The sequence below is a fragment of the Aptenodytes forsteri genome, unplaced genomic scaffold (assembly GCF_000699145.1).
Source record: "Aptenodytes forsteri isolate BGI_AS27 unplaced genomic scaffold, ASM69914v1 Scaffold155, whole genome shotgun sequence".
NCBI lineage: Eukaryota > Metazoa > Chordata > Aves > Sphenisciformes > Spheniscidae > Aptenodytes > Aptenodytes forsteri.
In genome coordinates, this window is record NW_008794446.1 from 3,027,013 (window position 1) to 3,039,238 (window position 12,226).

Consider the following 12,226-nt stretch of genomic DNA (forward strand, 5'->3'; position numbering starts at 1 on the left):
TTGTGTTGTTATTCCAGGCTTCATCAGCAGTTTCTTGATGTTTGGAAAGTTCTGAGACCCGCCCTGTTGGACTACTTGTAACCAGTGCCTAAGACTACAAAACCGTATGTCTGGAAGAACCTTTCCTTGAAGGAAGCGTCCATCTCAATATTGTGGAAACTCCGTGCAAGCCTTGCAAGGCAGGAGCGTGATTTGTGCTTCCGTTGACATTCGTGTGTAATCTCTGCTTCTTATGCACTCCAGCACCCCTATCAGCTCCTTGTTCTCCTTCACCAGCCCTGCAGTGAAAAGGCTGCTGGGCTGGAAACAAGGAGATGAAGAGGAAAAGTGGGCAGAAAAAGCTGTTGATTCCTTAGTGAAGAAGTTAAAGAAGAAAAAAGGTGCCATGGAAGAACTGGAAAGGGCTCTGAGCTGCCCGGGTCAGCCCAGTAAATGTGTCACGATCCCACGTTCCTTGGATGGGCGACTGCAGGTGTCTCACCGCAAGGGGCTTCCCCACGTAATATACTGCAGAGTGTGGCGCTGGCCTGATTTACAGTCTCACCATGAGTTGAAACCACTGGAATGTTGTGAGTTCCCATTTGGCTCAAAACAGAAAGAAGTGTGCATTAACCCCTACCATTACCGGCGGGTGGAAACCCCAGGTAATTATATCATCTGCAAATGATTCACATCTCTCTATTAGCTCTTGTAGTGGCAGGTCTAGTCTTAGTGCATCCTACCAAGTTCTGCTTTGAAATCTGAAAAGGCAGGCTCCATTTGCTGGAAGGACCCTGGGTGGTCCAGCCTTCCATGCCTGGTGGCATCACAGCTCCAGCAGCTGGGAGTAAGGAGCGCCTTGCCCCGTGGGGTCCGCGTCCCATCAGACCCCCGAGGGCACATGGATCTTGTCCAGGGTGCTGAAAGCAAGCTTCCTCTCCATGGACGTGGGTTCTGGCTGCCTGCTGAACCCTCCTTCTGCGAACTAGTGTCCATTTGCATGAAGTCTGGGCACCATCCTAGACTTACCACTCTGGCTAGATTTATGTCTCATTGTCTGAAAACCAACAATCGACTCATTAGTCCACAGGAAAAATGTATCACTAGCTCTCTTTAAAGATTAGAGTTGCAGTAAGATGGCTTATTTTGCTGTGGATTTGAAACCAGGTCAGTTGATTCTTCCTAAAATGCCTGGTGGCCTGCCTTCGGTGGGACTTATTTACCTGAATGGATAGTTTATGTGAAATAAATCCCCCAAGTTCCCATAAAACTTTGAATTTTTCCACTGATGATCATCTTTAGACTGGACTTGGTCAGCACTGAAAACTTACGACTTCACTGAAGGGTCGTTTAATTGGGCTTAGTGTCAATGAAACAGCTGTTAGAAAATTATAGTGTTCAGTGTTGACTTCTATAGGGATCTTAGAAAGTAGGGCTGGCAGATATCTTGAGCAGTCCTCCTGTTCTCCTCTGTCCCTATTCCCAAACCAAAACAAATTACCAGGTACATTCCTGACAGATGTCTTTCTAATGAGCTCTAAAAATCCCATGTGATAGAGGCTCCACAACCTCCCCAGGCAAATGAATCTATTGCTTTGCTATCCTTACAGTTCAAAATGATTTCTAATGTCTAACCTAGCTCTCCCTTGCTGCCAAAAATCACAGTAATTTAATTTACTAATGGATATGGTTGGTAAGTGTACACTTGTTATTCTGTGATTACTCTTTGTCTGGCATGAACTTTACTCTGAGGTGACATTAGGATCAGATGAGTGAACTGTGGGATGTTTCTTTTCACACAGATGAAATAAGAGAAAGACATTTGTTAACATTTGTTAAACAACAGGGTCTGCTCCCTTCTCTGATAGTCCTTCCACTGCAGCGGAGCTGTCATTTTGAAGCTGTATCTGAACTGCTGTAAACATTGTCACAATTAAAATTTCACAGCTGCAGTGAGTGGTGCTTGTTGTCAACAGTTTTCAGTGAAAAGAGCTGATCTCCTGCCTTGCTAAAATAAACTTTTCAAGAATCTAAGAAAAGACGCTCGTAAAATATCCCATTTTGTGTACCTTTCTCTCTGAAGGCTGCAGCCTGTAGTGTCTTCTCATTTCTTCTGGTGTAACTCCAGTGTAGTTAATGGAGTTTCCTTAGCACGGTAGCTGACAGCACTGCACAGTGCTGTTTTTAACCCCAGTCTTCTGATCTGTTCAGTGCCAGCTAACGAACGCTAGAACTGGGATAATCCAGCAGCTGCTAAATGGCTGCCAAAGCTTGTTGTTCTGACCCTGAAACTCAGAAGGTTTCAGCTGTGAACATGTGTCTGTCGTTTGTCTGTGCAGCAGACTGGCTACATCTCTACTAGTAAATGAGACGGGGCCAAGGTGCAGGTCTGAGTATTGCTGAATTGGTAGCGTGCTCCCGGGCACAGCTTTGACCCATGCGGACTCGCATGGACTAGCAGTTCTCAGGATGCAGGGGTTAGCCCACAGGAGGGACTTTGGGCACTTCGGATGTGAGCACCTTGTTTTGGAGGCGAAAGAGAGCGCAGCTGCGAGGATGCAAGCTGTGCCATGCCAGTTCTCCACAGGACCCAGGAATTGTTCTTGGGCTGTTGTATTCATCCCTACCGCTCTTCTTACGGGGACAGCTTAGAAGCTGAAGCTCACAAGTGAGTCACCCCCCTGCTAAAGATGTGGTACAGCAAGAAGTACAACCTACTCAGTTGTGCTGGGGCAGTGGCAGGAGAGGTAACTTACACCACTGCAAGTGGCAGTACTGCAGCTCCAGGACAGAGGCAGTTAGAAAGCAGTGCTGCAAGGCGGTGGTGGCGAGGCAAGAGAAGAAATGAGCTTGAGGAGAAAGTGGTAGCAGAGAGATCACCACAGAAAAGGCTGGGAGTGATCGATCTGGGTGCCAGTCTATTTAAACAACACTCCTCTTTTAACTACAGGAAATCTTCTGCATCTTGGCTGTTGGTGATCTTAGGCTTATGTGAGATTCTTTGAATCTCATCCTCTGGAGCTAAAGAATCCACCCATGAAATTAGTCAGCAGTGCATTTCTTTATAATCCACAACCAGTATTATTTTCATACAAATGTCCATCCTTTTGGGGCTCACTTTCCATCACTGCAATCTGTCTTGCTGAGTCAACCACTCTGTGACCAGATCCGTTAACTTTTATTCAGAATGAATGAGTTGTGTCAAAGATGAAAGGGCCTCATCCTTTCTTTAGTGGCCTGGCAGATACCTAAACCTGTATTACTAGAGAGCAGCTTTAAGCTCTGATCTGAGATTCAGGGGTTTCATTGCCTCTGCTGTGTCCTCAGGCTGCCCAGCCACATCCTAGTCTATGCTGACCAATACTGCACAGATTATGCATAGCTTTTATTGCTGCTACCAGTGTCCCCAGCAGATTTCTTCTCAGGTCTGCTGAGCAGCAGGTGCCATTTAGAAAAAAGCAGCATATATTTCCTCTGTTTGTGCCACATCCCACTGCAGAGAGGGGTTAGGCCACCTAGCCTAAAGGAGATAGGTATGGTGGATAGGCTTTGCTTCCCCCTTCATTGTTTTGCCTCAAAGAGCTGGTCAGAAGTCTAAATGGTTTGTTTTCAGGAGGAGCTGCAGTTTCAGAAAAATATAAAAGCTGCCTAAACATTTACCCTATTATTTTTATATGAGATCATTCATGTGTAGATAGTGCAAATTCTAGTGTGCACCATTGCTGTAGACAGCAGGAGCCTAAATGAACTTTTCACTTAGACTAACTCATTGCTTTCATCAAGCCTGAGTGGGACTAAGATGTGGTAGCCTCCCAGTTGGAAGACCCTGATGATCTCCCTGTTGGCCATGTTTTTGGTGTTTGTGAATGGTCATGGGCATAGGGAACAGATGGATCTCACAGGAGGGTAGGTCTCCGAAGGTAGTAAACTCTGCAAAGATGGGCTGATGTGTGAGAAATCACAGGGTGGATGTTGTACCTAGAATTGTGAGGCAGATAGTTTGCTTGCTAGAACCTGAAGTCACAGGCTCTGGGCACAGCCAGGTTTCCGGCAAGAACTGTTGCAGCTAAAGGGAACAGGGGAAAGCCTAGTGCAGGAAAAGCAGTGGCAGGACTTGGGGCATGACCGTATTTGTCTTCAGTTGAACAAAGATCATCAACACTTGGGCATGCATAGAAGGAAGGATCCACCCCTGGCTCTCGGTGGAGAGGTGGAGAATAGCAGGTAGAAGAAAAGGACTCCATTGAGTGGAGACAATGCAGGTAAATTATGAGGACAGACAGGTCCCAATGCACTCAGTCACTCAGTTTCGTGCCTCTGGTCACACTTCCTTCAGAGTTGTTGAGGCCTGGAGAGTGACATCTGTTCCCAAAAGAGCAAGGAGAACAAGGCCCTCTGGGGAATTTTTAGCCACAAACAAGCAAATATCTGAATTCCTCTCCACCACAGAGGCTTTAGCCCTCTAGGCAGCCACAGAGCAGTCAGTGGAAAGATTGAGTGAGGTGGCAAAAACTGTACAGCAGAGCAGAAATTAGAAGTACCCTGGTCAGAGCTGGGAATGAGTTCAAGGCTTGAAAATTCCTCTTGCTGACTCACTCAGGGCGAGTCAAGGGCTTTTCCTGGCAAGTGCTGTCCACACATCCAGATTCTCAGCTTTCATTTAGAGAAGGAGTTGAGTTCTCACAGGGCTGAAGAAAGGCGCTTCTTTAGTGGTGGTACCCACAGCAAGGTGCCAACCTCCCAACGCTGCCCGGCATTGCTGTAGCACAGCTGTCCCTGGCTGGGTGCAAAGGGATCACCAGTGCCCCGTTTTCTAGGGCTGCTGGTCAGAGCTGGCTGAGCAGCAGGAGACCTGGCAAGCATCATACCAGTTGCATGGAGCAGTAGAGGAAAACTCCAGAAGCAGCAGCAGCTCACAGTCTGGAGCTGCTCACAGGAGCATGGGATGGGAGGGATCCAGCTTACCAAAACCACATCTGCAGTGGTGGTACTGGCCTTGTCCCAATATAGAGCAGATGAACTGAGCACTAAAAGAGTCTGTTTCTCTCCACTGGCTATGAAGATATCCATGGGGACTGGGCAGTGCATCTCAGGTGTGAATACCTGTATTGCCTGTATGAGTCCTACCTGGGGAGTCTAGGAAGTCCAAAAAGCTAAAGAAGCGGTAAAGAAGCAGAAATACCTTTCTCTACCAAAGGACTTAAGAGGGTGGCAACAAAATCTTCATCCCACAGGAAGGGGCATATCAGAGGCAGAAGGAAAGAAAGTAGTCTCCAGAGCACCATCCTTGTGCTGGACAGAAGCTAATTAGAAATGCGTTGGGCCAGGGAAGGGTCTGTGTATAGACTCTTAACAGGTATCCCAGTGCCTGTGTTTCCAGGCAGGTAAGAAGATAACTTCTGCAGTGAACCTCCTGTCATCAGTCCAATCTTTTCTATGTTTTTAGGGCCCAGTTCTTCAGTTCATGGGTGACTGGCAAATTCCCAAATGGTATATGGCAGTGGGTGGGCAGGAGCATGGTATAACCCTGCTCCGGGTGCAGCATAGTGCTACATCAAGCAAGAAGCTGTAAACCTGCCTTTGGTACCAGGCACTGGTCCTCCTCCTCCTGCTTAAACCGCCTCAGCTTTATGAGCAATCAATGTGCACTGAAGGTGCACTCCAAGGAGGGTGTTCCTACAGCCTCTTCTCATGCACATGTTTTGCATTATCTATATATTAGTTGCTTTATAGCAATTATTCCACTCTTTCATTATGCTGGATAAATGAGAGTTCACTGTAATTAAAAGGTGTTAGCTAACCTACCTAAAAAGAATTGGCCTTACCTAGACAGAGCTTTTGGGCCCAAACAATATGTTAAAACACGTTCAAACCATATATTCCTGTCAGCATTTATAACCAAGAGTGCACACTGCTATTTGTTTCCATAAGCTAGAAGGATAGACTGAAAGGTTACGTGCTGCTGGGTTTTAGGCCAGAGGAACTCTGGACATTAGGTCAATCAATACAAGCCTGCTGAACTGTTCCCGGTGTTGGGACAATTCATCCTTGTCACAATAACTCAAATTGCTTCCTTATCTTCTCTGGTGGCTTTTAGATCTGCAAGATAGCAACTGGGGATTCATTCCCCCTACTTGTTTTTAAGGCCTTAACTAAGACAATTAGGCACTACGTGAGCTAGTAACTAATAGAGAAATCTTGGGGTACATGAATTGCCCATTGTAGGTGCTGTTCTCCTCCCAAGGACTACGGGAGACCCCGTTAAAGCCTCAAGTTGAACTCCCATATGCAGAACTATTTAGCAAGCTTCTTTGTGTTCCAGCCTAGGGGCTGCATCTTCATAGGTAACTCGCTAGTTGGGTTTTCTAAAGTGTTTTGACTCCAATTCTGCTCTCACTCCTGATATGTCAGAATCCAGAATAATTTGGGTCAACTTTAGGTTTCTCAATGCAGCAATGCTGTTAACAGCACTGACAGTATGAGATGTAAGTGAGGACAGTTTGTGAAGAGAGGTGTTATCTTCTATTAGACCAATTTTTACATGGATTAATTTGGATTTCAGTTTTCTGACTTGCGTTTTTCGTGTCTTAACTACCAACCATTGACATTTGCCTCTCATGCTAGATCTTTTCTAACTTTATTGCAAGAGCTAAATTAATATTGCTGCAATATTTGAATTGCCATTTACATTGCCTTTTAAAGATCCCACTGTCTGGCTGGCAGCATTTTCAAGTATCTGAAAACCTTTAAAATCTGCTGTCAGGCTTCTTGTCTGTGCTTCCTTTTGCCCATCTGTAAAACACTGGTAGTAAAATATGCAGTGTATTGCAAAGCACTATTAATTGTATTAAACTTGGCTGTGGTTTTGGCAAATCCTGGTGATAATATTTAGCAAACTCCTGACATGTTCAGTCTTTCAGGAAGGAAGGAATAGGTAATTTTGAGAGGGAGAAGTGTGCCACTTGCATTTCTGTAAGAGGGCTGTGTGCACATGCCATACCTGTAAATTTTATGGTACCGTGCTCAAGTCAGGAATGGGTTCATATTTTGCGTATGGAATTGCTGCAACTGGCTGCAAATGTGGGGAAAAAAGGTCCAAGAATCAGCTTTTGATTCTTGTTTTTGGACAAGTTTATTGCCCTTCAATGACTTCTATATAGACAGCATTATTCGGGCAGCATGGAATATGCCTCTTTTTAACTTACAAAGAGATGTACTTTCAAGAGTGCACTTTTAACCAGATTTTTTCTGTTCTTGTTTTTATTTTCAGTCCTACCTCCTGTACTCGTTCCAAGACACAGTGAGTTTAACCCTCACCTCAGCCTTCTTGCCAAGTTTCGAAACACTTCTCTGCACAGCGAGCCGCTGATGCCGCACAATGCCACCTATCCTGATTCTTTCCAGCATCCTCCATGCACCCCTTTTCCATCATCACCCAGCCACATGTTCTCCCAGTCGCCTAACAGCATCAGCTACCCCAACTCACCAGGAAGCTCTTCTGGACCAGGAAGTCCCTATCAGCTCACGGGTAAGAATGAGCTTTCAGACATCCCAACTGAGGTGGTTGAAGTTCTTGCCAGGGCTTGGGGTCAGGTGCCAATTCTGTCTGCTTCCCCCAGGCTGTAGCTACAGATTGAAATGTTGGACAGGATGGATTTGGAACGTTACTTCTTGTGACTTTCTCTTAGTATTGTCTCCCAGTCCTTGTGACGGATGCTCAAGGGACTAAGAGCTCTAGTCATCCCACTCCTAGAAGTGCCTGGATGAGATTTCATGATTACTGTAAGGGGAAAGTTGAGGAGAGGAGCAGGTGTGCCAGGTCACCTTCTGCCTAAAGCTGCCCATCCAAGCTTCTGATACAATCCATGGAAAAGAGCACTTGCAACACCTAAGTTAGGCACCTCTAATAGAGATGGTCAGGGTAGGGACCTTTAGAAACTCCATCAAGTGAGACAGGATAAAATGGGGAAATCGGTATGCAGAAATATTTTTTAATGTATGGTGATCCCACTGACTATATAAACTTCAGGAAATTAAGGTGTTTAACAATCTGGCCCAACACTTGGTGAAGCCATCAGGCAAATTCCTATGACTTTGGAACGTGTTTCATCAGCTCCACAGTTCTGAGGTCGGCAGGGTTATGTCACTCGGATTGTTTGCGTTGTGAACTCCTTACTTAGTAGTGCTCTAATTACCTGAGAATTTAACTATGCTTTTGCTGTTAAATATACCAAGAAGGTGTCATGCAACACAGCTGAGAGCTAGCTTTAATATCAAAACGTGGTCCAGATTCACTTGTACTTTGTTGTAACTCTCAAATAGTTTCAATGATCTCAACTTTTTCACAAGGACGAATTCAGGTCAGAATCTTGTAGCTTAGTGTTTTAATGTCTGAACTACAAAGCATTTAAATTCATGTCCTTAACGATATGCCTATTTTGATTTTAACTGCAAGAAAGGTGTTTATTTTTAAAAGGTATTTGTAGTATTTGAACTTCCTTTTAAGCTAGACACTTTCAACGCAGTGTGATGTTTTTCCTTCCCTCCCCATTCATTGAATGGACCTTCATTCATTTCTTCTCTACATCTGTATTTCAGATTAAATCATATTTAGCAACATCAAAACATTTCAGTAAGTAGTAGGACTTGTTTGTCTTCTCCCATCTTTTTCTTTCACCTCTGTGTAACCAAGCTGGATTCAGTGGAGCTGGTCCTGACAGGTAAATCAGGCCCATTCCAACTATGTAATGACTCTTGACTCGTGCATTTAACTGAACTTGGGACCTTGCAAAGCTACTTAAAAATGGAAGTGGCTCAACCTGAGCTTCGGTATATCACAGCACACGGCATGCTGATAAGCATAATTTGCCTGAGTAACAATCAGGGATGGAAGACTATCTAAAGCAAACTGGAGTTACATCAAGAACCTTGAGTGGGATTGGTGTGACCAAATATAGATGTCAACAATGCAAATTTCTACATCTCATGCAATTGTCTATACTCTCTCTGTAAACAGGCACTCCTAGAACAAGTTTCATTGCATCTGAAGGTATATGTCTAAAGTAGCTGAGATGCACTGTGTCTGCAGTGCCTGTTTTTCTTTAGTGGGTATAAGGAGAGCTTATGGTGACTAGGTTAGGTGTAGACATCAAAAATACCTGTATAATCACATTATATTCCTTTCTGTGACTTGTATTCTCTTCTACTCTTTCTTGATTTTGTTTTACTATTCTAGCTTGTTGCATTTTCTGTGGGAGCGTTATGTTATCTATATGTTAGAAATATCATATAGTGTATGAAATTTCTAAATCCTGAACAATGCTTAAAAAGAATAACATTTCTGTGCAGTACTTACTTGGAAGATTCAATGATTGTCTTATGAGACAGTCCACATTTATTCACTCTGGGTGAAGTTGCTCTGTTTTGAGGGCCAGCCAACAGATCCTGAACACAAGAGGAAATTTCAACCTGGAACCAAGTTAAACCCTGGTCTTCTTAAAGAGACCCTTAGTCCTGCAAGTTTGTATATGGCTGTAAGTTACCCATAAGCCCACTGAGTTTCTGTTCAAATGAATAAAACTACATACTTCTAGCGCTTATGCAGTGAATATTGGCATTTTCTAATACGAAAATGAAGTCCCTTTTTCTTTGGCTCTAAAGCCTCCTGTCTTTCTTGAGAATCCCCACTATAGAGTCACCTTCTGTTTTCTAGCTTACTGTGCCATAAATGAAACAAATCAGGAGCTGGGCAGGTTGTGAGTTGATACTTTTTCTCCATATTTTTTCATCATATGCATTGCTCTTTGATGGGAGACTTCACAAACCAGAAGAGGGCCAGCCTTCCCTTGTAGGACAGAGGTAAAAAGGACAAATCTGGAGGGAGTTTTGCCAAGTCTGATTTTAAAGTATAAAGGCTTTCCATGGGCTTTTTCTATAGCCTGTGAAGAAAGAGAGCTTTCTCCCAGAGGATCAATTAACGTTACCTTCTGCTCTTAAATCATCCTTTTCAAATTTACATTAGAGAGAGAAGTCTGGAACTGAAGGATCATACTGTGTTACTTTCTTAGGGTAACAACTTGTACTAGCAGAGAGCTTGACTGGACATCGGTCTAGACCTGAGGCACTGTTGTGACTGTCCCTCTCTCTTTCAAGTGCAGCATGTCCAACATGACAGCCCTTCCTTCCTGTCCTCCCTGAACATGTAATGGTCTTAATCTGGAGACTGAAGGGAGGTCAGGTTCAGATCTGTGCTCTGTTTCCAGCCCTTCTGTAGCTAAACAATGCTGAATAAGTGCTAAGTACTCACCAAGAAAAGCCGGAGAGAATTTACCAACGTATTGATTTAGGTGTCTTTTCTTTCTTTTCTTTCTTTCCTTCTTTCTAATAGTGGAAACTCCACCCCCACCTTACCATGCAAGAGATCCTCCAGGAAACCACAATGGGCGGTCAATGGATGCAATAGCTGAAAGTCAACTAGTGCTGTCTTTGCCCAATGGAGGTAAATCTGCCGATGGAGAAGCTGCAAGTAAATAACCATTTGTACTATTCTTCAAAGAAAAACTATTAAGCAAAAAATATTGTTACTTGAACAAGAAGGTTCAGTGTTCTGTAGTAATAGGTTTCAGACAGTTTTACAGTAAAGCTGTGTACTAGACCCATCCATTAGCTAGCAGAATAGGTTGATTTAAGAATTCAGTGAATTATGTGTGAAGTTACAGCGTTTAGACCTTATTTGCATCCATGGACTGTTACATTTAGAAAGCTGTTAATGAAAGCAAACACTGTTATCTACGTTGTAAAGACAAAGATATCAAATCAAGAATGGTGAGGCAATATAACACAAAAGAGCACTATCAATATCAGAACTGATTTCTTTATCACCTTCAGTTCTGGGTTTCAAGTACTTTAAAGCCTTGTGGTTGGGATCTTTCTTACTGCCATCTTTGTATTAATGCTAGATTACTGGCTGGCTAGAAAAGAAAAGGACATATTCTAGTGAAGTACAAAGAGATTTTTACAGAAGGCCAAACTCTTTGTCCTCATATAAGAACGCTTTAGTGGGAGAGGGCGTGGGTGGTCAGACTAGAAGGGATTGGGATCCTTCTCGCTCCCCTGAAAGCAACTTCATGACCTCTCCAGCATGGTCTCTGCTACCTCCAGACTTGTAGTGGCAGGTGATGCCTCCACCATTCGAAGCCCATTGCTGCAGAGCAGCAAGGGGAAGTGGAGTTCCTCTGCTGGGTTTTCCTTTGGCTTCTTGCTACTGCAAAGGAAAAATCACCATTGTTCTTTTAGTCCAGCATATTGTAGTCCTAAACAAATGTCCGTTATGGCATGAGGACTGAACACTGTGTGCGCACATGCACATTAAAAAAGTAATGCAAGCCTTCTGAAACAGTGAGGAACATGAGTTCCTCACATGAGGAACATGTGAGTATCACAGAACTGCAGCAGAAGGAAGATGAAGTTACGGATGGGTACACAGAATGGCCAGATAATGACTAGTTATCAGACACGAATACTTTTAAATAAATTGTCGAGATACTTTAATCTCTTCACCATAGTTTACCATCCGTGATCACTGCCCTAGTGAATATTAGTTGGAAGTTTATTAGAGGTTATGCACAGAGGTGCTCTGGGGGCAGGGGGTCTCACATGCCTGTAGTGGGCAGGCAGGATAAGGTTTCCCACTAATTCCTGTAGGACAAATGAGGATCAGAGATTCTGTTACATTTTTGAGTCTTTCTCTGTCTCTGAGTTAGAAAACCTGGGTAGGGGTAGGTCCAAAAGAAATGACCTTGCTGACATTTCTGTTTACGGTGCCACATGGAAGCAAAAAGCCCCAAAGCATGCAGAAAATTAGGGGCAGTGATTGATTACTTCTGAACTTAAGAGTATGGTATTAGGCTGAAGGCTTGGCTCAGTTTTGACTTGCTTTGAGCCCATCTGTCATCCCTAGCTCCTGCTAGTGTGCAGAGCAGATGTGTCCCTTACTATTTTCAGTGTAGAGATTGGGCCCCGGTTCAGCAAGGAATGTCAGCATGTGCTTAATTTAATGCAGTGGAGTTATCACTTTTAAGAACAAGTGGGACTCCTCAGAGGCTTAGAGTTAAGCTGGTGTACCAGCCCTTTGCATGTTTGGGGCTTCAGTCATAAAATTAAGAAGAAACAGAAGCTACTATTGAGATAAAGCCTGACATAAGTGACTGCTTAGATGAAGAGCGGGAGGGAGGGAGGGAGGGAGGGA

General features: G+C 44.0%; 1 protein-coding gene across 3 annotated transcripts in view; it reads left to right on the top strand.

Annotated features, from left to right (window-relative positions):
* The first annotated feature begins 227 nt into the window (after positions 1–227).
* Positions 228–12,226, top strand: part of SMAD9 (SMAD family member 9) — a 26,421-nt gene continuing 14,422 nt past the window's right edge. The window contains exons 1-3 of one of the 3 annotated variants that reach the window (XM_009290187.2): positions 228–644; positions 7,250–7,507; positions 10,367–10,504. In XM_009290187.2, the coding sequence (XP_009288462.1) occupies positions 233–644; positions 7,250–7,507; positions 10,367–10,504 (808 nt within the window). In that variant the 5' untranslated portion in view covers positions 228–232. The remainder of the gene's footprint in view (positions 645–7,249; positions 7,508–10,366; positions 10,505–12,226) is intronic. The other 2 variants (XM_009290189.2, XM_009290190.2) reach the window with 2 other exon arrangements.